At 36.1% G+C, this 25152-nt stretch overlaps 3 protein-coding genes and 1 pseudogene across 3 annotated transcripts; 2 read left to right on the top strand and 2 right to left on the bottom strand.

The window, feature by feature from the left end:
* Positions 1-2635: 2635 nt before the first annotated feature.
* On the bottom strand, positions 2636-6296 carry LOC140838114 (polygalacturonase QRT3-like; annotated as a pseudogene).
* Positions 6297-9768: 3472 nt separating this feature from the next.
* On the bottom strand, positions 9769-12084 carry LOC140838619 (polygalacturonase QRT3-like). Its single transcript, XM_073205063.1, is given in 4 exon segments — positions 9769-10884; positions 10977-11021; positions 11023-11217; positions 11295-12084. Coding segments are annotated over 4 exon segments (1314 nt in total). The 5' UTR covers positions 11367-12084; the 3' UTR covers positions 9769-9882.
* A 269-nt stretch (positions 12085-12353) lies between these two features.
* On the top strand, positions 12354-15507 carry LOC140837719 (phosphoribosylaminoimidazole-succinocarboxamide synthase, chloroplastic-like). The gene is made up of 12 exons (XM_073203833.1): positions 12354-12688; positions 12771-12872; positions 12994-13123; positions 13293-13385; positions 13463-13551; positions 14275-14355; positions 14595-14684; positions 14777-14866; positions 14944-14994; positions 15066-15112; positions 15194-15251; positions 15324-15507. The coding sequence occupies exons 1-12, from the start codon at positions 12395-12397 to the stop codon at positions 15381-15383; spliced, it is 1185 nt and encodes a 394-aa protein (XP_073059934.1). The 5' UTR covers positions 12354-12394; the 3' UTR covers positions 15384-15507.
* Positions 15508-18347: 2840 nt separating this feature from the next.
* LOC140838618 (protein SUPPRESSOR OF FRI 4-like) lies at positions 18348-22653 on the top strand. The gene is given in 8 exon segments (XM_073205061.1): positions 18348-18585; positions 18588-18705; positions 19014-19114; positions 19945-20071; positions 20345-20751; positions 21325-21479; positions 21595-21648; positions 22349-22653. Coding segments are annotated over 8 exon segments (1110 nt in total). The 5' UTR covers positions 18348-18509; the 3' UTR covers positions 22421-22653.
* Positions 22654-25152: the final 2499 nt, after the last annotated feature.

Below are 25152 nucleotides of genomic sequence, written 5' to 3'. Positions count from 1 at the left end.
ATATATCCGACCAGTTGAACTCATGCATATATATCCTTTGTGTTGAGTGCTATAACCTATGAAGGTGCAAGGAGTAGATCTAAACTCAAGTTTGTGATGGTTATAAGGCCGTAAGCAAGGGAAACACAAGCATCCAAAAATTTTTAGATGGGAATAATTTGGAGCTTTCTTAAATAGTCGAGTAAGAGGTATTTCCCCAGAAAACGCAGCTGTAGGGAGTATATTAATGAGGTGAACGGCAGTGGAAAATGCATCAGCCCAAAAGTGCAAGGGCATAGATGCATGAGCTAAAAGCGTAAGCCCCATTTCTACAATATGGCGATGTTTACGTTCGACCACACCATTTTGTTTGGATGTGTAAGGGCATGAGAAACGATGAATTATACCATGACTTTGAAGGAAGGATGACAAGGCTTTAAACTCTCCCCCAGAAACTGTCTGTAAAGTTCTAATTTTCTTGTTAAATTGAGTTTCAACTTGAGATTTGAATAAAGAAAACACTCGACTGACTTCTGATTTGAGTTTGATGAAATAAATCCAAGTGTATCTACTATATGCTGTCAACAAAGCTAACATAATATCGAAACCCATTACGAGAGAGTTCATAAGACGGTCCCCATATATCTGAATAAATTAATTCAAGAGGTTCAGAAAATGTTGTGTTAGATGAGGAGAATGGCAGTTGATGACTTTTACCCAATAGACAAGCTGAACAAAAATTGATCATTTCATTATTTGGAATAGAAACATTACAATGCTTCAATATTTTCTTAACAACAGGCATACTAGGATGTCCTAGTCTAAGGTGCCAGCTATTTGAAAGGCCAGACGACCCTGTAACAGGAATTGAGGGCTGGCTGATAGTACTCGAAAAATTTATTGAAGTAAGACTAGGGTGAAGACAAGTTGCTGGAGGGCCGGAGACGGATGTAGGCTTTCCTAAGCTGAATTTGTATAAACCTTCATGCAAAATCCCTTTGAGAAGAACCACATTGGTTGCTAGATCCTTCACAAAACAGAAAGTAGGATGAAACTCAAAAAAGACTCTATTGTCTTGTGCAAACTTGCTGACACTCAAGAGATTCTTGGTTATGTGTGGGACTCGTAACAAATTTTTTAACAGAAATGAACGTGATGAAGGGGATAAGAAATTGGAATGTCCAATATGAGAGATGAACAAACCTTCTCCATTTCCCATGTAAATCTTACCAGTCCCAGTATACTCAGAGCTAGTTGACAGATTGCCCAAATCATTTGTAACATGATGTGAAGCTCCTGAATAGGGATATCACCAGTCTTCGGCAGATGAGCCTGGTGTTGTGGATGCTAAGGCTGCAACAGGGTATTTGATCTGTGCTCGAGGCTGATTTTGCATAGTAGAGTGATAACCACTGAATTGATTTTGAGGAGAACCAAAGTTATACCCTCCATTCTGCCGGTAGAAAGGCACAAACTCTTTGTCAAATCGATAATGACACTTTTCGGCAACATGCCCAGTGAGGCCACATATTTGACATACTGGTCGGTTAGAGAGTAGCTCCATCCTCGAACACAACCTCGAGAGTTTCTCCCTCGACCCCTACCTCGATGAAAGAATGTAGGAGCTTGAGGAGAAAACTCAGATTTCTTTTGTAAGGGGAAGGTAGTAGCATTCACGGAAGGAGTCGTGCTCTCGGTGTTAGAGGAGTATGATTCTATCATGCCTTCATGAGCCAATAAAAGAGCTCCAACATAAGAGATTGTGAGGAATTCAGCTCGAGATGTAACATGAACTACAACTGAGTCATATTCAAGTCCGATTCCACCTAGGACATATAGAACTTGATCTTCCTCAGAGATGAGATGTCCACAGGCTGCCAGGATATTCATGAAGTTTTTCATTTTTCCCAGATAATCCTTCATGGTGAGATTCCCCTTTTTCAGAGTTTGAAGCTGAAGTTTATACTGCATGACTTTAGCCCTTGATCTTGTGGCAAATAGACATGATACTCTCGTCCATAGCTGCACTGAGGTTAAACAACCGATCATTTGGCTTTGAACACTTTCTGTCATGGAAGCAAGAAGAAACGAAAACAACAATTGATCTTGTCGACACCAAGAAATAAAGGCTGGATTGACCATCTCGGTGCCATGTTCATCGATTACAACCTTTTGAGGAACGGGAGGATCATTGAGTATGAAGATATCTAGTCCTAACCCACGAATACCAGCAAGAATCTGGAGATTCCAGAGAAGAAAATTATCATCACTCAACTTTACAGCATTTATCTGGTTTGCTGGGTTGATGATTGGAAAATTGTCGCTGGTGAATAGGTTGGACTGAGCGACGGAAATATTTGGAGATGTGGCTGCCGCCATAGAAGCTCTGATACCAAGTTAGAAATCTATAAGGAACAATAGGTTTGAGGAAGTGACGATGAACATTATTTCATTCATAATAAAATAATTACAATCAGTCATGCTTATAGATGTCTACAACCAATTAACTATTGACAGGTGGTACAAGTTTGTTGAGAGGTTATAACGACTTAACAAATCTATCCTCTAGATCTTTCTAATTATATGGGCTGAAACTTTTGTGGACTGAAGTAATCTTTGGGCTTTAGATTATACTATCATGCTTTGGTGTTGGGCTTTATATCAGACTCTTAACTAAGGCATGGACCGGGAAAGAGGTGTCATCCGCGATGTATGTGTAATATACATGCTTAATAAGATCTGTAAACACCAGCACCGAGTTGAAATTTGCCTCCCATAAGCTACTGTTTCTTTGCATGATTTTTCTTGCAATTGTTGATCTAAGATCAATCCCCTTCACGTTGTTCCCATCGCTCACAACTTAATCAATCTGCTTGAATGCGCCATTCGTTTGGTATAACTGCACAGTGTCAATTTCCTTATCGGAGCCGGTGAACATGTTATCCACTATGTTCTCTCCGCTCACCGCACCCTTTATGGACTTGAACACAACATATGCATCGCCGAGGAAAAAAACTATTGGAGATGGTGCTGCACCGGATCTTCAGCCACGATGCTGGTATAATATAAGCAAGAATTCACAATCGTGCTTGTGCTAATCCTGAGAGTTTAATATAAATTCCGGTTCCACCAAACCAGTGGACATGTTGTAGCAGTGGACCGCGGTTATGGTGTTGGCTTGACCTAGTGCCGCAGAAAACACGACTGCATCGGTGATTTGTTGTGAATTGTGTTTTCTCGTGCCCAAACACATTGGAAATTTAAATTTTTTATTTTATTTTGACAATCAAAATATTTGGACACTCGTATGGTTTGAATTTAATAAACATATATATGATGTTTAGTATATACCTCTAGTGAATTTTTCACTTGGCTCCAACTACGTCGGTATAAGCGAACGTAACTCTTGTTGTAAATCTCACGTACGTTTTACGAGGCTCCTTTCTTCAATCTTCGAATTAGGTCCACGACTAGAAGATTAGTTTCTCTTCCAAATAGCACAAGAATATTTGGAAGAACTTTCAATGTTGGAGAGCAAAAAACCGAGAGACGGCTCAACCTTTTGTACTTAAATAAAGCATTCATGACCCGATTACCGTAATATACTATTTAGGCCTCTTAATTAACATTAATGGACTTTATTAATTAATTGGACTAGTCCAACTAGTTTAATTAATTAATCAAAGTCTATTAAGAACTTTAATTATTTAGTATGTTGGATTTGTACTTCTACAAGCCTATTAAACATACTCCCCACAATATTTAATTTAATATTTAATAAACAAAACTTTTTAGTTTAATAATTTAAATTCCCAAATCTTAAAAATTCAATTCATTGAATTTATTCTCTCCAAATTTGATGAATTCAACTTCTTGAATTTACTATCTCATAAATTCAACTCCTTGAATTTATTTTATCAAAATTTAATTATCATAAATTCAACTCCTTGAATTTACTATATCATAATTTTATATAAATTCAACTGCTTGAATTTATTCTCTCAACAGAAACAAAATGATCCAGTGCTTGTGTGATCCTCAATGGTTCAAGGATACAACTAGCTGTAGTTTACAACTCATTGTGATTCAGGACATAATCATTTATTCGGGCTTACCCTAATTTGCCTTATTCTATATATCAACAATTGAGCATTAAAATGTCAGAAATCATATTTCTAATTAGACCCGTCGAATCATGGTAAGAACGTCCAGTAACGTCGCCCCATGATTCCCTAGTTATCACTGATAGTGCCAGCAAGAACCAGTCGGTTATGATTAATGTACAGTAAGGTCTCTTCATCTCATATATCCCGATCGAATCTGCAAGAATTGGTTCATCGAGGGTTGCATAAGAATTCAATAACTATGTGACACATATTTGAGTATAAATAGTAACATCACATGTACAATTGGATAACTCTTTCTCTAACGTACATCTCATACTCTGGCTAGAGATTCCATGCACTATTATTTAATCAGATCATATAAGATATCCACACCCATAGGTGAGCGGTGAATTCCCGACTACAATGTATTGGCTCCTACATGCGTCGCAACTGTACCCAATCTCGCCACTTATAACCCTCTTGGAGTCGGTAAACGAGTCAAAGCACAACCCTAGCATGTAGAGCCTCGGTGTTGTCCCAGGTCGTAAGGACTAATGGTGTACAATCATAACCAAAGACTTATCCTCTCGATTAATGATAACCACTTGGAAAGTCCAAGGGAGGGTAGTTCGGTATAATCATCATATGACTACCTATCTGCATGTTTGAACATCTCTATGTCCTTACCAAGAAATGTGGTACACAACATCACAGATGCTAGTCTTTAGCTCAAGCGACCTTTATCCATGTTTTAGGCGGCTGAATCGACTAGGAACGAATTTAGATTATACAGTGTTTACAAATGAGTTTCAACATCGAATTACGATTCATTTGTATTAAAGTATAATCAAGATCTTTATCTATGCTGATCAATGAGTATATAGATAAAGAGTTAACAAACCATGAATAATGAATTATATTAAAATAAAGATTGTTTAATACAACTGAGTCAATAAAGTCTCTAGCCAACAGTTGGCTTACAGGACATCTACTCTAAATTATTGAATTATCATTTCCCGCCAGTTCGACTCCTATGCCTGTAACGTTCTTCTCAACAGGATTACCACCGGTGGTGCAAGATGTGTTGGCCATAGTTGAGTGTCCTATAGAGGTTTTGTGGCCTCCATTTACAGAGACACCTATGGTATTAAAATGGGTGATATAATAGTTGTCAATATTTACTGAGAACTACTTGAATTACTCCACCATGAAAGTTACAATCCAGCAAAAGATCTCTTAGTGTTTCAAACTCGAAGTAATATTTTGATCCATTTGTTGAAGGGGGTGAAATTAAGTCTATTTTCAAACTCGAAATAATATTCTGATCCATTTGTTGAAGGGGTGAAATTAAGTCTATCAAATAGCTGCCATTTGGGAACTCGTTTGATGCCTTTATTGACCCACTTTGAATCTGTTGGCAAATGTTACATACATATTTTATATTCATATATGTGATCCGGAGGAATCATTTACTAGTCAGATTAATTAGAAGAAATTCCAAAAACTACTCACAAACAGGTTTCCTCTTCCGGGGACAAGGAGCTGGATGGGACGACTGATCAAGTGATTGCCACCATCAAGATCAAGCAAGCGCCTCCAAGATTCACAATTCCATTAATCAAGAACCCGGTAATCGGTCCACTCAGCGCATCAGATACAACTGCAATAATAACATTTGTGTTGTTTGTGTTCCTTGTCGGGTCTGCTCCGTAAGATGTCACCTGATATACTTGCCCACAGAAACATTACTTATTGAACATTATCATCGTATAATATCAACAAATTAGAGTTCCTCTGATTTTTTTGGTCCTTACTGTACGTGGCCGATGGTGGCGATGCTTTATGTTTCGGCAAGTGATGGCATCGATTACAAAACTGTTAGAGTAGGTGTCTAGCAGCTTTTATTGACTATAATGTGAAACGGTTTTTATTTTAATAATATTTTACGATTTTCTTCAATTATAACATTATATTTTATCTGTATACACATGCAAGCTGTATAGATTAAGTCCTTGAATAGATAATAGGTACAATTGTGGTAAATGTAACACTTTCCAAAACTAAATATAGATGAAATATGGTATTGAAATGACAGCTACGCGGAAATCAAATGTGGTTTCTACGCAAACACCAGAGAAATATTAAATCATAGAAATTGGATACCTTTGTTGCATTAAAATGCAGCTGACTAATCCTACTTTCAACATGCATGTACTGTAAAGCTACGTTTGGTTGGAGGATAAAATAATGAAATGATTAAGAGAGAAATGATAAAAAGAATGATTGAAGTAAATAATGATAAAATAATATTGTGTTTGGTATGATTGTTAAGAATGAGATAATTAATAATCTTTTTATGAATTGACAAAATTGCCCTTCCACTTTTGTAGCCGTCGGCGGCGGCGATGGTTGGCCGGCGGTGTGGTTGCCGCCGCCGCGGGCAGGCCGACAAGATGAGGGAGTGGGCGGCACTGGCGGCGGCAGCAGGCGGTGATCGGCGGTCGGCAGCAACAGACGGCTACAACGGCCGTCCGACGGTCGGTGGGCAGTCGGTGGAGTGAAGGGGTGGTGAGTTTAGATTTAGGAGAAGGGTAAAATTGAAAAAATATGATGAATTAAGAGTCGGATAAATAATCCTAGGAGATGAGGACCCACCTAATATAACCTAATCATTCATAAGAAAGATTGACTTGATTAAATAAAAAATTTACCAAACATGAGATTAGGTGAGTTAAAAAAAAATAAACCTATCTAATCAGAGCAACCTAAACACAGCCTAAATATACGTGCATATACAAGAAATTTTTTTTGCTTTTGTTGGTGAACTTTCCTTCGACTTTCAAACTATTTGAAATGAATGGAAAATGGATGATGACCTTTTTTTAGACGGTGGGGGAGTCGAGATTTCCAGAAGTTGGTAAATTGGTGTATCTCATTAAATATTAGTAATTATTTTTCAAAAAGCATTGACTTTTATAGTTCTATATACTTAATATGGAAAATCTCAGTTTTGCACAGCTGTTTAATTTGCATTTGATGAATTTAAAGTTGAGAATTTCAAATTCATCATAACAAATCAATTGATTTGTTTGGTTTTTAATCCACATTGAAAATGAATTTGAAATCTCAATTTGTTATCATTGTGATTTCAAATTCTTTCCAACATGGATTTATTTCAAATTATCATCGCAAATAATTCATCTAATTCAAACAGTAACCCAAAGTCATTGATGAAATGATTTAGGATTTGGATATTGATGTTCATAAATTGCACAAGTCAAGATGGATATGCCTAGCAGTCATAGACATGAATAGAGAGTAGAGTGGGTCTCATGTGAGACCGTCTCACGGATCTTAATCTGTGAGACGGGTCAATCTTACTCATATTCACAATAAAAAGTAATACTCTTAGCATAAAAAGTAATATTTTTTCATGGATGACCCAAATAATAGATTCGTCTCACAAATACGACCCGTGAGACTGTCTCACACAAGTTTTTGCGTAGAGAGTATCGGCAAGTGACGTTTTTCAAATTTGGTGAACGAAACAAAAACAGGTACATGAACAAGGACTTCAGAACATAAAAGTGGTTTCATGATTATTATTATTATTATTATTATTATTTAAATAAAAAAGATAACTGAGAAAAGAAACTCTCTTTTTAAAAAACTTTAATTTCAAAAGTCATGCATAAAATTTAATTCTTAAAATAAAATTACAAACTATATTCAATATTTGCGAAATCGCAATTAAAACTTTAAATTTCACAATTCAATCTTTTTGGATGAATTTAATATATTTTGAACAAATAATTTAATATAATCTGGACATTAAATTTCATGATTGAATCCATATTTCGAACTTCACTAAAAGCTAGCTAGAACAATAATTATAAGTATTATATGCTAGTTACTTCTTTTCAAGATTTCTGGAAAAATAAGAATAAAGATTTAAACAGACACATAAATTTTAGAAAATCCTATGACTCAAATTTTTGTTTTAGAATAATTGTGAATCGGGTCAAAATTAACATTTTACTTCGGACAATTGCTATAGTTAAAACGTACGAATCAACCATTCTAAACCCTGAATCTATATCATAATTTGTAAAAAAAAAAATAGAAATTACAAATAAATACTTTAATTCAAAATCAAAATTATTTTTTTTTCGAATTTCATTTTTTTTTTTGAAGGTTTTTTCGAATTTCATGAAATCATAAAAACACACCGTGTAAATCAATACACTATTTTTTTTAATAAAATGGCATATTTTACCTCTTAATTTATAATCGTTTGTCACATCATAAAGATATGACCATTATGTTTCCTCATGTCATCATATTTTTTTTTTTTGCGTCAGCACAAATATCCCACAAAATTGGGGACACCACATACCGAATGTACAACTGATTTGATGTAGAAAGAAAAAATTACGTGATTTATAATTATATAAATACAATAATGTTGAATTTTTATCATATATTTTTATCTCTAAGTTTTTATTTTGAAAAAAAAATAGTTCTTGAATTCTATAATTAAATTTGTTTTCTAATATTATCAAAACCTTAAAACCTTTCTTTTTCCTCTTTTTACTTTACTATCTTATCCATTTTTTTCCTCTTTCCTGTGCTATGTCTAGCTTTGGCATAAGGGAAGTTAAATAGGGAGAAATCTACGGAGGAGTTATGTAATCAGGAGTTAACAAATGGAGGAAGAGTACGTCTCTTATGAGATGGTCTCACGAATTTTTATCTGTGAGACGGATTAATTTTACTGATATTCACAATAAAAAGTAATACTTCTAGCATAAAAAATAATACTTTTTCATAAATGACCCAAATAAGATATCTGTCTCACAAAATACGACATGTGAAAATCTCTCACACAAGTTTTTATCATGAAATAAACAATTTTTTGACAGCATCAATAAGATAGTAACTTATTTAAAAATAGAAATAATAATATAACTTGGTTTAAGTTTATACAACCAAAATCAATGTTAAACCTTCTTCAATTCATATATAACTAGTCAATATCTAGTATCATATATATAAACGTCTTTCTTTCAAAGCGTAACCCAATAAATTCAATTAGATTGGAAAATCAATCCAACTCAATATAACGATAACGTAGTATCTAGTTATTTACTTTTTTTAGATAAAGAGTGTCATTTTGACGTGATGGAATTCATCAATCAGTTCTATGTCGAAAACAAATCGCTTTTTGTGGTTGGTTAATGATCATGTAGGCTTTAAACATCCTACAAAACAAGAAGAAAAAACACTACATTTTTCAAGAACTGAAGTCATAGATAGACTCGTAGCTGCATGCGTCTTCGGGTATATAGCACCTAATTAAATGGTTGTGGAAACTAAGTCGTTCAAGTTGCTTTGTCTGACTTTTACCGTGCTTTATGTCCTCCTATTTCAAAGCTTAATGAGTACTATAATGGACTATTAAGGATAGATACTTTAATATAATTATGAATTTGTTGACCAATGGAGCTATTTATTAATGTTTTTGAGGGAAGTATTAATTGAATAATTTGAGGGAGTTACTAATCTATCTAGATTAAATATTAGACGTTAGTTTTAATAATATCTTTCTAATTATTCATTAAAAAAATCACGAACGTTATATGTAAAATAATATAGATGTTCGATGGCCTGTGATCATACGAAGAGTCGATACAAAAATCCTTCGGCTACCCTCTCTTATTCAAAATTTGACAATCTGCTAAGATCGACCAGAACCGAAGGGAGAAAAAGAAATAATTGGAGCCTCAGAAGGTATTAATTAAGCTCCTTGATCCGCAGTGATGAAAACACTTGCAGGAACTGGTGCTTGTGATTGAATCACTACTTTGTTATCGGACACATTTCTCAAAACATGGACAGGGAAAGTAGCGGCGCTTGTGATGAATGTGTAATCTACACGCTTGATGAGGTTGGGAAACACCAATGCTGAGTTGAAATCTGCCACCCATGAACTGCCATTTCCTTGCACGCTTGTTCTTGCGATGGTGGACTTGAGATTCATCCCATTCACGTTATTCCCATCGATTACGATTTGGTTAATCTGCTTGAAAGGTCCCATTTTTTGGTCTAACTGCACGGTGTCAATACCCTTACCAGACCCAGAGAACATGTTGTCCACTATGTTCACTCCATTCGCCACACCCTTTATGGATTTGAGAACGATGTACGCGTCGCCGAGGAAAAAGCTGTTGGATATGGTGAGTTGTACCGGGTCTTCGGCTACGATGCCTGTGAAGTCGAAGTAAGAGTTCACGATCCGGGTCTGTGTCAATCCTGGGAGTTTGAGGTAGATTCCGGTGCCGCCGAAACCGGTGGCCTTGTTGTAGCAATGGACCTCGGATATGATGTTGGCTTGACCGGTGATCATTATCCCAAGAGCAGCGGAAAATATGACAACATCGTTGATCGAATTGTCGTTCCCTAGTAGTTCAATTCCAGTGCCTGTGAAGTTCCTCTCGCCGGGATCACCTCCAGCGGTGATGTGTTGCCCCAGATAGGAATGTCGGATGGAGGTTTCGTGGCCGCCTTTTACCGAGATACCGACGGTACTGAAATGGGTAATGTAGCAGTTATCGATATTAATTCTTACAGATTTAACGACTTGAATTCCTCCACCCCGGTAATTAGAGTCCAGCAACAGATCTCGTAGTGTTACAAATTCGTAGTAATATTCTAAACTGCTGGATGAGGCGGGTGATAGATCTATCAAATAGCCGCCATTTGGGAAACTGTCGGATGCCTTCAGTGACCCTCCGTGAATCTGTCACCAGAAAACTCCATAGTAAATCCAGAAGTAGCTACGTAGATTGATCAAGCTAAGATGAAAAAAGGTTATTTACAAAAATTACTCACGAGTAAGTTCCCTCTTCCAGATACAGGGAATTGTATGGGACGACCTGATCAAATAGCTGCCACCATCAAGATCAATCCGTGCTCCACCAAGATTCACAATTCCGTTCATCAAGAACCCATTACCCGGAAGCTTGAGCGCGTCGGATATTGCTGCAATAATTGCATTGGTGCTGTCTACCTTTCCTGTTGGATCTGCTCCATAAGCTGTCACATGAAACACCTGAGGAGGTGCCGCATTAGTCTGCACATAGCACAACATGCTTGTCATGATCATATCAACAAATCGAATTGGTGATCGAGGATTTGTAAGGCACTTACAGCACCGGACGCAGAAACCAAGCCCGCTTGAAGTTGTATTATAATCACCATCACCTTTGGCCAGCAAAGCATTCAGGTGATCATGTCCATACACCTCGTGTACTGTAATAAAACTGAGCAGGAGTAAGGCTATTCTCGAGTTCTCCATTTCTCTGGCTTGGGAACAAACAAAGAACTTTTCGTCAATATTGATTCATAGGACATGCACAAATTATATGGACAAGTACTGAAATAGCTTGCTAGCTACTTATTAGGTAAGATAAGATTGAAATATGTGTAGCTATGTTAAGAAATTTGATTAACTATAACCCATGGAAAGAGACAGCACCAACTGCAACAAATTAACCTAGTTAATTTGGGATTCAAGGAGAGATTTATTCTTCATCATCATGCAAATGACACCTCCATTGAATTTTCTTGTAAATTAATTCGATCAACTCCCCCCAACCCCTACGTTGTTCCTAGCCAAGGAATCCCGACAAAGTTTGACAAAATAACTGTGTATACGTGTGATTGTACTATATATATATGTAAAATAACTGCAAAATTAGCTAACTCGCGTGAATCATTACTAGAAACCATGCACTCTACTCGTGACAATATTCCTCAGGCAAGAAGGCACGTAAACTAATTATACCAATAGAGTAGCAAGCATTCCTCAGCAAACAGGTCACGATCAGACCTGGGTATTAATGAGTAGCCACCCGATGTCCATACGAGTAGAGAAATGGGGCAGAATATAATTAACCTGAAGCATGCTCCCTTGCTGAAAAAATGTGGAGTGATGTACATATTTATAGGGAATGAAATGGCAAACAATTATTCGAGTTACTGTAATACATTGTACTGTTGTAATAATTAGACAAATCATATTCCCACAGTCTACCGTTACATGTATACACATGTTCCATTTGAAAGATAAAAATTATTATTATTTAATTTGTATCAAAAATAAAAATCGGATCGATCCGTTTTGTCGATATCGGGTTGGAAATTTTGGTGCTTTGGGTTCGGGTCTGATCCGACTCCACCCGGGAATTGACACCCCTAATTGGAAGTCCAGAACAAATTATGCTAGACCGGCAGCAAGCGCAGCAAGAATGGCCGAGTGTCGATTCATAAACCTCGCTGCAAAAACCCCATTCCTCCAAAAAAACTTCATATCATCAAGATTCCCATCACTATCATCTGCAAATCGAACTGATGCCCCGAAGAGTTTGAAGTTATCTGCATCATCAATGGAAGACCAGCCTCCCCACTCGATTGAAGCCTTGACAAGTATCGACCGGAAGAATAAGTTAATGAATGCGATAAAAGCTTCACTTTCCAGCTGTTTATCTGAGACCCATCTCCATTTAACGGTTCCTGGTCTTCAATCCAAGACTAGAGGCAAGGTTAATTTACTGTTTCGTATTCTCCACGAGACCCATTGAGGAAAAGATTCTTACTGACCAGAAAAAAATGTAATCTTTGAAGGTTAGAGATATTTATGATTGTGGAGATTATCTTGTACTTGTCACAACTGACAGACAAAGTGCTTTCGACAGAGTTCTTGCTTCAATTCCTTTCAAGGGTCAGGTACTTATATAGTGCCTTATCCTGTGTGCGATCGACTTCATGCACTAAATTTTCTCCGTGCTGAGCTTTAAGCCAGTAACAAGATTATTTTTGGTGTTTAATTTTACATTTTTATTTGCAGGTGCTTAATGAAACAAGTTTGTGGTGGTTTAGTAAAACTCAGCATATAATTCCTAATTCAGTTGTTTCATCTCCAGATAGGAACGTCACTATTGCAAAAAAGTGTGTTGTCTTTCCTGTTGAATTTGTCGGTGAGTTGTTCATTTGATGCTCTTTTTTTCTTGTATCAGCCAGTGTTCTGGAGTGAGTTATAAGCCTTGTGCAGAGCGCTATTCCTTGCACGAAAGGGAGCTATTATACCTTTTTATATCTTGGATTATCTTATTTGGAATGCCAATTGACAATGCTTCTCGTTCGAAGTTAGAGGCTATGTGACCGGAAGTACTGATACCTCACTTTGGACTGTCTACCAGAAAGGCATTCGGAACTACTGTGGAAATGTTCTTCTTGATGGTGAGGTTTGAGATTGAATAAACGATTGATGTTAATTACCTTTTTTTTACTAACAATTCTGCATTTATCTGTTATAGATTTGGTGAAAAATCAAAAGTTGCCAGCAAATATACTCACACCGACCACTAAAGATGTGGATCATGATGTTCCCATAACTCCTAAAGAGGTGAAGCCTGTGTACTTTGTAAATCCCTCAATATGGTTATATTTCTGGAATGTCTAGATCCACCAACTGTCCCCCCGCTCTTAGGGCATTTAAGTATTTTATGCACTTCTTTTCCGGCGAATTATATGATTGATGCTTTGGTGCAACACCGAGACAGTGTCACTTTTGCATAAAAATATCATGCAGATGATGTGTCATCCAAGATTGATTGTTTGAGGGGGGCAACATTCAAAAAATGGTATGCTAGATAAATAAGAGCATCTAGCTGTGGAATTGAATCACTTGTGTTGTTCGTGAAGCCAATTACCAACAAATAATTCTTTGATTGACGCTGAAAGACGAAGGGAGTCCTTTTAGATGCGTCTACTTGAACAAAAGTCTAATCTTATCAAACTTTCTATCTTCCCACAAACATGTGCCAAAAAATATTGAATTGGTGCTAAAAATAAAATAAAATAATAAATACCGAAGTGTGCCAAATTTTAGCATACAGAGGTGCTTATAAGAAGCACATTGTAGGGAGGACTCCTTGTACGTTCAACCCTTATGTTGTTGATTGCAAGCGATATTGCGTTAACTGATATCTAGTTAGAAGTATCCCCTTATTTTCAAAATGAAAGAAGTCAGATTTGTACCAAGACTGCCAGTCATACGATCTTAGGACATCTAATTATGTGTGTTTGTGAGTAATATATTTGCTCATGTTCGTGATTTGCATGACAGATTGTTGAGCGTGGACTGATGACTCAAGCTGATTATGACGAAGCAAGTGAGGCTGCATTAAAGATGTTCGAGTACGGGCAGGTACTTAATGTTGAAATTGTTCATGTCTTTTCCTTCTCATATCGCCGTAAATCATAATTATTAAATTGTTCAAAAAGAATTTACTACTTTTTGTTGCTTATTAAAATTGGTTTACTTGTAATTAAACATCATCTAAACATAATTGTCTCTTTGTATGGCAGGTTTTCATTCATTCAATGGGTGTTTTATTGTTCCTGATATTTTATTGGTCCCTAAAGTTTATGTTTTTGGTATTGCAGCGCATTGCCATGGAACATGGTCTGATCTTGGTTGATACCAAATATGAATTTGGAAAGGGATCTGATGGCTCCGTGGTTTTGATTGATGAGGTTATTTGTCTTATGCATGTACCTGAAATAGATGCATGTTAATACTCAATCAATAACGTAAATTAACCGAATATTAATAAGCCAAACATCAGGTTCATACACCGGACTCAAGTAGGTATTGGATCGCTGATTCATACGAGGAGCGCTTTCGAAATGGTCTCGAGCCCGAAAACATTGACAAGGTTCATGATGGTGACATGATTTGGAGCCACTACATGCTTGTGTCCGTTATAACTTTTTTTTTCTAAATCTTTGGTAGGAATTTTTGAGGCTGTGGTTCAGAGATCATTGCAACCCTTATGAAGATGAGGTAAATTACTCGATATATAAGCATGCTTATATCTTTTTCTGTGTTGAATCTAACTCTAAGGACGTTCTTAGGTCTTGCCCGAAGCACCCAAAGAGCTTGTTTCTGAATTGGCTTGGCGGTACTGTATTATAATGTCTATGTTTTGTCGAGCTTTGTTTTATATAACTCAAAATGAAAATGGCGCTTTTGATGACTACAGGTATATCCTCTTGTACGAGACTATAACAAAATCAAAATTCGAGATTCCCACCTCACAGGTGAGTGGAAATGTATGGTATCAGTGCAACTTATTAAATACTTCTTAATGTAAAATTTTGGGTTCTGTGCAGGAATCCATACATGATCGAATATCTGCAAACGTTTCACGGGCACTTTTGTCTGCGACGTAGAACAAGTGTATGTTGTAGAATTACACTTGACGCATTCGCGACTCCATCCGCGGTAAACTATATACATCCCATGGGCATTTCTTTATCGAAAGTTAAATTTGGCTATTACAGAATACTACGTTAGTGTGGGGATAATTCGTGTTTCCTATGTTTAAACTTCAAAAGTTCACGCACCTCAACTTGATAACTTCATAGCATATATTATGCATAAGATTGGACGCCAAAGTTTGACGAAATCTTCTGCAACCAAAAGTGCGGGCGGTCGGTGACCGTCTACCGCTGGCCGCCTAGGCGGTGCATTATTATGATGTAACTAATCATTTTTATATATGGCAATAATAATTTTAATATGAAAATTATCATCTAGAGCATTAATAAGATTCATGTCAATAGTTACGCTAACCACGTAATTAATATTTTTAGCAAAAAACTTTTAAATTCAAAGTTTCAATCAATATCATCATGAATATTAGACAAAAAAACAATCTTCAAATCATACATGACACTACTACATCCAATCTCTCAATCGCGCGGCGGGTGGATTGTGTGTGGTGGTTGAGGGCTGGTGGATTGTGTGTGGTGATTGAGAGTTAAGAGTGGAAACCAAAAATAAAATAAAGAAAGTGAGGCGTGTTAAGATTTTAATATTTAAAATTAGTTGACTTTTACTAAGTTTTTAAAATTGTTGACTAGGTTTTTAAAATTGTTGGCTACAACTTAAAAATCTTGATTGTCTCGCCCACCCGCTCGTCGTCTCGCCCCGCTTGCACGCTGCCTCGACCCGTCGCCCCAACACCGTATAGTTTGGGCCGCCTAAAACACCCGCCTCATGCATAGGCGGTGCGGTCGAGGGCCGCCTGCCTAGGCCTAGACGGCCGCCTGATCGCCATTTAGAACACTGTCTGCAACAAATGCTCTTATGTGTCACAAAAGCTATTAAAATCCAGAAATGTGCAATGACATTTGTTCTATAAGCTGTTAATCTAAGATAATATGATGATGATACATTACATTTTCAAGCTCCAAATTATTATGTTGCTTTATAAATAACTATTTTAGGTTTTTATATGGTTTTTTTTATTTGCAATATTATTTTAAAAGTTATTTTTGAGTATTTATAACTATTGACTGATAAGTTATATTTGATTTTAATTATGTTTTATATATATAAAAAAACTATAAACAATCTATATCTATATATGAAAGTAGAGTTTTTGTTATATAAGTAGGTTCTCACTAAAAAAAGAAATAAATGCAAATTAGTGTTATATTTAGTAATGTTTAATTTTCAATATCATTACTTAATTTAATTTTTTAAAAATGATATTATTATTCATCATTTCTCATATATTTTTATTTAAATATAGATATTGAAATAGTATTACAGAAAAATATATTAATATATTTATTATGTGTAATTAAAGTAAACTTTTACATTAAAAGATAAAAGTACATATATTTATTATTTCATTAAATATAAATTTAATTGAAAATTTTAAATATACAATGACATAAGTATGAACTATATAAGTATTTTCAATTCTTTTTGTTAATCGTTAAATTAAATAATAATAAATATTATAAATAAAAATAATTATTTGAATAAAAAAATTATCTTAAAATTCATTACAATATATTTTGAGGAAAAAAATACTAAAAACATTGTTACTTTATAACACATAATAATACTTAAAAATGTTATAAATCAATAGTTTAATTAAATTGTTTGTTAGCATATTTACGAAAAATTTAACAAGGTAGGAAAAATAAATTTACTTAAATTAGTTTGAGTAAATTTTCCGTGAGACGGTGAAATAAATCTATATTCATAATACGGGTTGTTTGATCCATATCTTTAGTGAAAATAATAATTTTTACATAAAACAATATTTTTTTATGAGTCGGTCGATAGAAGACTTGTATCAAAAATTGACTAATGAGAATGATCTCGTAAGATTTTTTATGAATTAGTTTTAATATATTTTTATATTTAATAAAATAAAAATGTATGAAAGACATTGTGTTTATATCAATATTTTAAAAAATCATTTGAGAACATGTTATGTACTTTAGAGTAAAAAAAAACAAATATAAATTATATTTTTTTAAAACAATAGAATGTAAATAAAAATTTATACATAACAAATATATTTTTATTTATTTAATTCTTCATACTCTCTGAAATATTAAATAAATTGTAAAAAAAATATTATATAATATTAAATAAATATAAAAATAAATTATGTTTTCCAATATTTTAGTGAAGAATGTCATCGTAAATTTTTGATATATTTATCGTCCCTAAATCGATATTATTATTATTATTTAATTAAAACTTTATTATAATTTTTTTAAATATTCAAAAAATAATTAATTTTTGAATTAAAATTTTCTTCTAATAAATGATTTTATATTTTTTTGAAAAATATTATTTGCTTTTAAAAAAATTTGATAGACGGATAATATATTATTATTTTTTCTAATTTTATAAGTAATATTTCCATTCAATCAATACTTCAAATGTAATGATAAATAATTCATTACAGGATTATTTTTCCTATTTAATATGATTTCAAATAATATATTTTTTACATAATAATTATATATATTCATTAGATCAATAATCTTAAATAATTATTTAAATTTTCGTACTTATTAATTTTAATAATAATAATTAATGTAACATGAGTGAGATAATAAAATCGAAGAATTTCAGTACCGAGCAACCATGCAGAGTAATAAATAATAAAGGCAAAAATTTGTCACGTATTTTGTGAGACATATATTTTATTTGAGTCATCTATAAAAAAATATTATTTTCATGCTAAGAACATTACTTTTTATTATAAATATCGGTAGACGGCAAGAACTTGTCTCACAGATAAAGATCAGTTAGACCTTATACAATAAACCTACTCAATAATAAATATAAATTATATAACACACTAAAATAAATTTACAAAACATTGCCTTGGGGTTTGGGGGCTTTATTTAGTCGGCCGGGCCAATCGCGAGTAGAATTCCCCTCCGAAACCCTAAATTGTTCCCCGTTCTCCCAGAACCGAAACAGAGGCCAACTTTTCGAACAGGAACTCGGAGAGGTGAGAAGAATCGAATCGGACTTCAATGGGGAAAAAGAAGAAGAGAGGATCTGTAGATAAGATGTGGTGCTATTACTGTGACAGAGAGTTCGAGGACGAGAAGATTTGGTGCAGCACCAGAAGGCCAAGCACTTCAAGTGCCACGTTTGCCACAAAAAACTCTCCACCGCAAGCGGCATGGCCATACATGTCCTCCAGGTTCACAAGGAACAAGTCTCCCAGTCAGTGCCTTTCTTTTTCATCTTGTTCTCCACCCTCACACACAAGAATTCACCATAAATCTGTTCATATTATTTAACCATGTTTGAGTTTTCGATATCGATTGTAATGTCAATTTTTGTATTGGGACCTGGACATTGAATCTTTTGTTTTCTTTTGTTCATTTAACTACGTTGGGGCCTAAGCCTAACTAGGGTTTCTAAATTCCCGGAAAATTGATTTCAGTGATTTACTTGAGTTTTCATGTTTCCATAGGAATTCTTAACGTTGTATTTTTCTACTGATTAATGTGGTAACATTCCTGTCACAGAGTTCCAAATGCAAAACCTGGAAGGGAATCAACAGAGATTGAAATTTATGGAATGCAAGGAATTCCAGCTGATGTTCTTGCTGCTCATTATGGAGAGGAAGGTACGCTTTCTATGTGAATTTTCCCTTTTGGTCTGGTTTAGTATTCACCGGTGAACTATCTACAGATGATATGTTGTTTGGTTCATATTTTCCGATGCTTTGGTGCAACACTGAGACAATGTCACTTCCGGGGAAACACATACCCGCCTATTTCAAAGGACTGTCAGTGTAGATATCCATTTAATGTCTATTAAGAAATTAAGTCATTATGCTGAGCAGTCTTCTCTTCCATCTGTTATCTATATATTGCCTTTACTCAATAAACATGTCTTTTCTTTGCACTACACACGACAAAAGCTTTGTACGGATATCAGGACCCAGGAGGTCTGAACTCCAGCAGTAACTCTGGTAGATGTATTGTTCCTGTTGCTGGCTATGCCATATTTAATGGATGGAGGTGTCTAGGGTATTTTTTATTGTCTGATTTATGTTAGGTGGGATTCTTTGAAAGAGAAATAACTGAAATCAAACTGAACCAGACCATTTTTTGATTGTTTTCCTTTAGAATCTTTTTTGCTGTCAATTCAATTTATCAACAGATTTAGTTCTGCTTTGAGAACCAAAGAGTTAGGTCAGTGAGCAAAAAAACATAATTGAATCTGATTATGTGATCAGTATGAACCTCATAAGATGGACTTGCTGTAATACCTTGAAATTAAAATTTGGAATTATGAAGTCTAAGCTATATATTATTCTTCAGTTGATAATTGATACTTTATTTTAACCTTTTTAATATTTAGAGGGCTCAGATTGACTTTTGCTGAAATTACCGATATAAGTCTCCATCAGGATCATATCTTTATGATTTTTATTATTGTTATTTCTTACAGAGCAAGAGACTCCTGCAAAAACATCCAAAGTTGATCTTGCATCATCCCAAATTGTCGGCGGTATGATTCCGGGAACAATTGGTACTGGATATCCTCCCCGGCCAACTCTGGGAACAATGCCTCCCCTGTATGCTCTCGTTTAACAAGATTTCATTGAACTTTACTTTGTTATGTATATAAAACATATTAACTTAGAGAAAGTGAAAAAAGAAAACGATCGATTGATATTTTTTGCTTGCATGTTAGTATCTGATAATGAACCTACATCGAAAATGTTATTCTATGCTTGTGATTTGTAGAATAAGGCTACAGATAAATGTATCTCTTTTATTCTTAAGAACATTAGTATCTTTTGGAAACATTGCCATCATTAAGCAAAATACTTGCCTTATTGATGCAGTTATCCACGGGTTCCTATGCCTCCTGCTGGTTGGCCAGTCCCACCTCACCCACAACCTTGGTATCCACAACATCCAGCTATTTCAGTTCCTCCTGCTGCTCCTTTGCCGCAACAACCTTTATTTCCTGTGCAGAATGTGAGGCTCTCTGTACCACCTGCCATCCCTCCTGGGCATCAACAGTCATTACCAATTGCTCCTCCGGGAATGCCTGCTGCTACAGCCTCCATGTCTGTGTCTCAACCTTTGTTTCCTGTTGTTCCTAGCAATAGTGTTAATTCTCAAAGTTCGCCATTTTCTGCTCCTCCAATGAGCCTGCCATCAAGTGCTTTTGATATGAAGAGCGCCGAGTCCAACTTTGGGGGCAGCACGTTGCCACCTAATAGCTATCACACATCGGGGATTTCAGGTTTTGTGTCCTTTTAATTCTTCTTTTCCCTGTGTTTTTAACCTTGGTCTTTTTATATTGTTTGGACAATAATTACTGTTAGATTTATTTCAGGTCAGAATGAAATTATAACCTACCAGATTTTTTAGAATGCATTTCGTTAGAATGTAACTGAAGTGCTGGCTGAGTCAAATCATGCCTTGATAACTAAACACTTCTGCCGAAACATGCTATCGTGTTTTCTGTCAGTCGGCTACATTTATGTGTGATACTCATTGTGATTATATTTTATATAATTATTTTTATAATTACGATTGTTAAGGTTTTATTTCAGTTTTAATCCACGATATAGTTATTCATATCTGCTGCGAAAGATTTATATGCTGTAGTATAATTTTTCTTTGATTATACAGGAAAAACATTCCTATTAGTTTGTAGAAATCAACAATGTTGATAACGGTACTAAGTATGGGCAGAATGCTAATGTTTGTTTTTTTTATTATGGTTTTACTGCTATCTATTCCTTTAAACTTCACAACTAACTATATTTCGTGCTCTGTCTAAATCATTGTCTTGTACAATTATTTGTTACAGTTCTGACATCCGTTAATTCGCATTCTTATGCATCTGGCCCAAATACTGGTGGGCCTTCTATTGGACCCCCTCCGGTAATTGCAAATAAGGCTCCAGTTACCCTGCCTGCAACAAACGAGGTTTATTTAGTGTGGGATGATGAGGCAATGTCCATGGTTAGTAGTTTTCCTTTCTTAACTGAAGTTTGTTTATGGAATACCGAATGCTTCTAATGCTTCACCTCCATCGGACGGTAGTCATTGAACTCGCTTGTGGTGTAAATTGTTTCAGGAGGAAAGAAGAATGTCATTATCGAAGTATCAGGTGCACGATGAGAATAGCCAGGTAAGTCATAATTGCCTAAAGCTGATATTCTTCTATGGATGATGGTTGAGTAACTCAACCCAGGTGGTCTGGAATTGCATTTTGTGGTCTAAAACTTCACTTTTTTGTTACGTTTGTATTTCTGCATGTACTTTCATTTACTCTGCTATCACAATAAATTTGTTTTGTTACGTTTGTATTTCTGCATGTACTTTTAAATACACCGAGAAAAACATCTTAGCAATTTGATTGATACGTTGCTACTTTTTCAATATCATTGATGTGGAGATGTTTTATCTTTGCTTGGTCATTCTCCGGTTGGCAAGCAATTCCACCAATTTTGAGGTCAACAAAGGTTCAAGTAGGTATTTTCGTTATCTTTGCTGACAAATAGTATAATTTCTATAACCACTCCAGGTCTCTCGAACCTTGATAAAGAGTAAGATCAGAATGTGTGCATTTACACACTAGGAATCTAATATGTTCTATTTTTTAAACTCACGTTGTGGTTGATCACAAAGTCGGGTTTGCTGGAACTACAATTTTTCCCGTACATGTTGTACAATAATAAATCGATGTGGATTCAATAGTCCAGGTCAGCCTTTTTTGCAAAGTTTTGGTATCTGCCTACTGTAAGCTAAGCTCTGTTTTTCCATAGCTGATTATGAGAATGCCAGCTGTTTTCTTCCCTATTAAGTTCTGACGGGGTTGTCTGTTTCAGATGAGCTCAATTGATGCAGCAATAGACAGAAGAATATCAGAGAGCAGGCTCGCAGGTCGCATGTCTTTTTAGTGATGATGCATGAGTGGGATTGCATCTTTTCGAGTCCAATTTTTAACATCGGTTGGAGAACTTGCTGTTACGGTTCTTTTAATTTATTTGTTGTATTCTTTTCGGGTCAAGTTTCAGGATAATAGCCATTTTACACTGTTGTCAAAATTAAATATATATATGTTTTGGAATTTTTAGGATCTCAAAATGATTCATCTTTTTTCATGTTTTGCAATAAATGCCATTTTGTATCAGAGCTGATGCCTCAAGTCTGCGCTCGTTATTTTGTACCAAATCCCGATCGCAGCCGGAGTTACTTTTTCCGTTCTGCTTCCCCTAACCATGTTGTATGACATTATTCTCGACTCATTCAAAATTAAGTTTCTGGTAACGTTTTATGGCTGGCTATTTTATATGAATCAGAGCAGGTGATTTATGTTTTATATTTTCACATACTTGAACCGAATCGACGCCGTTTACAAATGAGTATTAGTTGTTGATATGGATTCTTCGCTCTATGTCGTTCATTAGTTGGGCGAAATGTACCTTTTTCTCGAATTTTTCTGTTTTAATAATTTTTTTGTAAAAACGAGTATTTTATCAGATTACAAATGGATTGATTACATGAGGTGAAGAGTGTGAATTAGAAAATAGAAAGGTTATATGAAACATTATATGGCTTGTCGTATTAGAATAGAAACTTCGTATAATATATCATATTTAATATTTAATATTTAGTTTGTGAGATGAGATGATAAATGATATAAAGATATGTAGTGACCCGTTCCAGAATCACCTACTAATGAAGAACTAAGCATGCAAATAACTTAATTAATAATAATCAGAGATAACAGCGGAAAACTGACACCAAACGATAGTTATACAACCCAATCGAAAATCCAGAACAACTCAACTAAACTGAAATATACGGTACAACCATAACGAAATAGAATAGTACTGAAAACTAAACCAACCAGATACTCACTGTCCTCCTCCTGCTCTTCCTGAGCTGTCCAACCTGAGGTCTGCCCCGTGGGAATGGGGTGTCCAAGATAAACAAAAACCGAGGACGTGAGCGATAAGAACGCCCAGTACAAAAGCATGAGTATACAAGCCTATATGAAATGCACATGCTATGATATGATACCAAGGTAGTCAAGAAACAGGAGTAACAAAGGATCTCAAAATGCTCAGTCTAGAGGCGCCAAGTGGATAGTGCCGCGCGGTACTACCTCTGGGTCACTGCATCCACTGCAAGAACAGACGTGGACCTAAAATGTCCCGGATCACCGAAGCCCTCCCGACCCGTCGGCCACTGTGTACTCTCGGTGTCCATGCGTCCACAAGACAAGACAGGGCTGAGCGGCCCCACAAGATATAGCTTATCTCGAAAGAGATACAGCTCAACAGTAAAGGCTATCTCGAAGGAGATACGGCTCAACATGAAATGCAACATGCAGTAATAAACGTGACATAATAGCATGCATCATATGACATATATCAATGCACCACATAATCATGCAACACATATAAGGATGTATACTCAACCAGGATATCTCGGATAGTACTTTCGTACCTCTATCACAGCAAGCCTAGCCTTACGCAACACCGCTAATCAGGTCTAGAACAAGCCTACACATCAAAAACATACCCAATGAACAATACTACCATGCTCAACTAGCAAAACCAGTACTACCAAAGGTTTAGGGTTTACCTTCGTCCGTCGACAGCCCTTTGATGTCGATTGCCTCGTAACTCAGGCGTCGCTACACTACCAATCCTGGCAGCTCTTGGCTATCGCTCGACCGACAACTAACCCTAGAAACCTTCCAAACCTCTCAACTATGAGACACAACTTCAAGAACTTGCCCTCCAAAATGAGGACTTCCGAGCACTATTTATAGGCTATGTTCGGATCCACCGAACCCACTTCGGAACGTCCGAACTCCTACGTGTCCATCAGCTCTTGACACCTCACGATCGGATCCACCGAACCTACACTTCGGAACGTCCGAACTCCCACGTGTCCATCGGCTCTTGACACCTCATGATCGGATCCATCGAACCTACACTTCGGAACGTCCGAACTCCCACGTGTCCATCGGCTCTTGACACCTCATGATCGGATCCACCGAACCTACACTTCGGAACGTCCGAACTCCCACGTGTCCATCGGCACTTGACACCTCATGATCGGATCCATCGAACCTACACTTCGGAACGTCCGAACTCCCACGTGTCCATCGGCTCTTGACACCTCATGATCGGATCCACCGAACCTACACTTCGGAACGTCCGAACTCCCACGTGTCCATCGGCTCTTGACACCTCATGATCGGATCCATCGAACCTACACTTCGGAACGTCCGAACTCCCACGTGTCCATCGGCTCTTGACACCTCATGATCGGATCCACCGAACCTACACTTCGGAACGTCCGAACTCCCACGTGTCCATCGGCTCTTGACACCTCATGATCGGATCCACCGAACTCACTTCGGATCGTCCGAACTCTTCGGTGCTACCGAACCATCTTCGGTCCGTCCGATCATGACCATGGTCAAAATTACACATTAAACCTTCTTAATCACCATTAATCCGTTAATTACCCAATTTGGAATTCGGGCTACTACATTCTCCCCCCCTTAAAAGATTTCGTCCTCGAAATCAGGCTTAGAGGATGAACAAAACGAAATAACAACATCGTTATTACATCTCAATTGTTGTTGAACACAACTGATCTAGAAAATCCC

This window comes from Primulina eburnea, chromosome 8 (assembly GCF_022965805.1).
Source record: "Primulina eburnea isolate SZY01 chromosome 8, ASM2296580v1, whole genome shotgun sequence".
Taxonomy (NCBI): Eukaryota; Viridiplantae; Streptophyta; class Magnoliopsida; order Lamiales; family Gesneriaceae; genus Primulina; species Primulina eburnea.
Note: the sequence above shows the minus strand (reverse complement) of the source record. Positions and strands in the feature narration are given on the sequence as shown.

Bases quoted from the DNA above. Each gene is read 5' to 3' on its own strand.
- LOC140837719 (XM_073203833.1), top strand. From the start codon at position 12,395: ATGGCCGAGTGTCGATTCATAAACCTCGCTGCAAAAACCCCATTCCTC. The intron at 12,873-12,993 runs GTACTTATATAG...TTTTATTTGCAG, and splicing joins CAATTCCTTTCAAGGGTCAG to GTGCTTAATGAAACAAGTTT. The intron at 13,124-13,292 runs GTGAGTTGTTCA...TCTCGTTCGAAG, and splicing joins CTTTCCTGTTGAATTTGTCG to TTAGAGGCTATGTGACCGGA.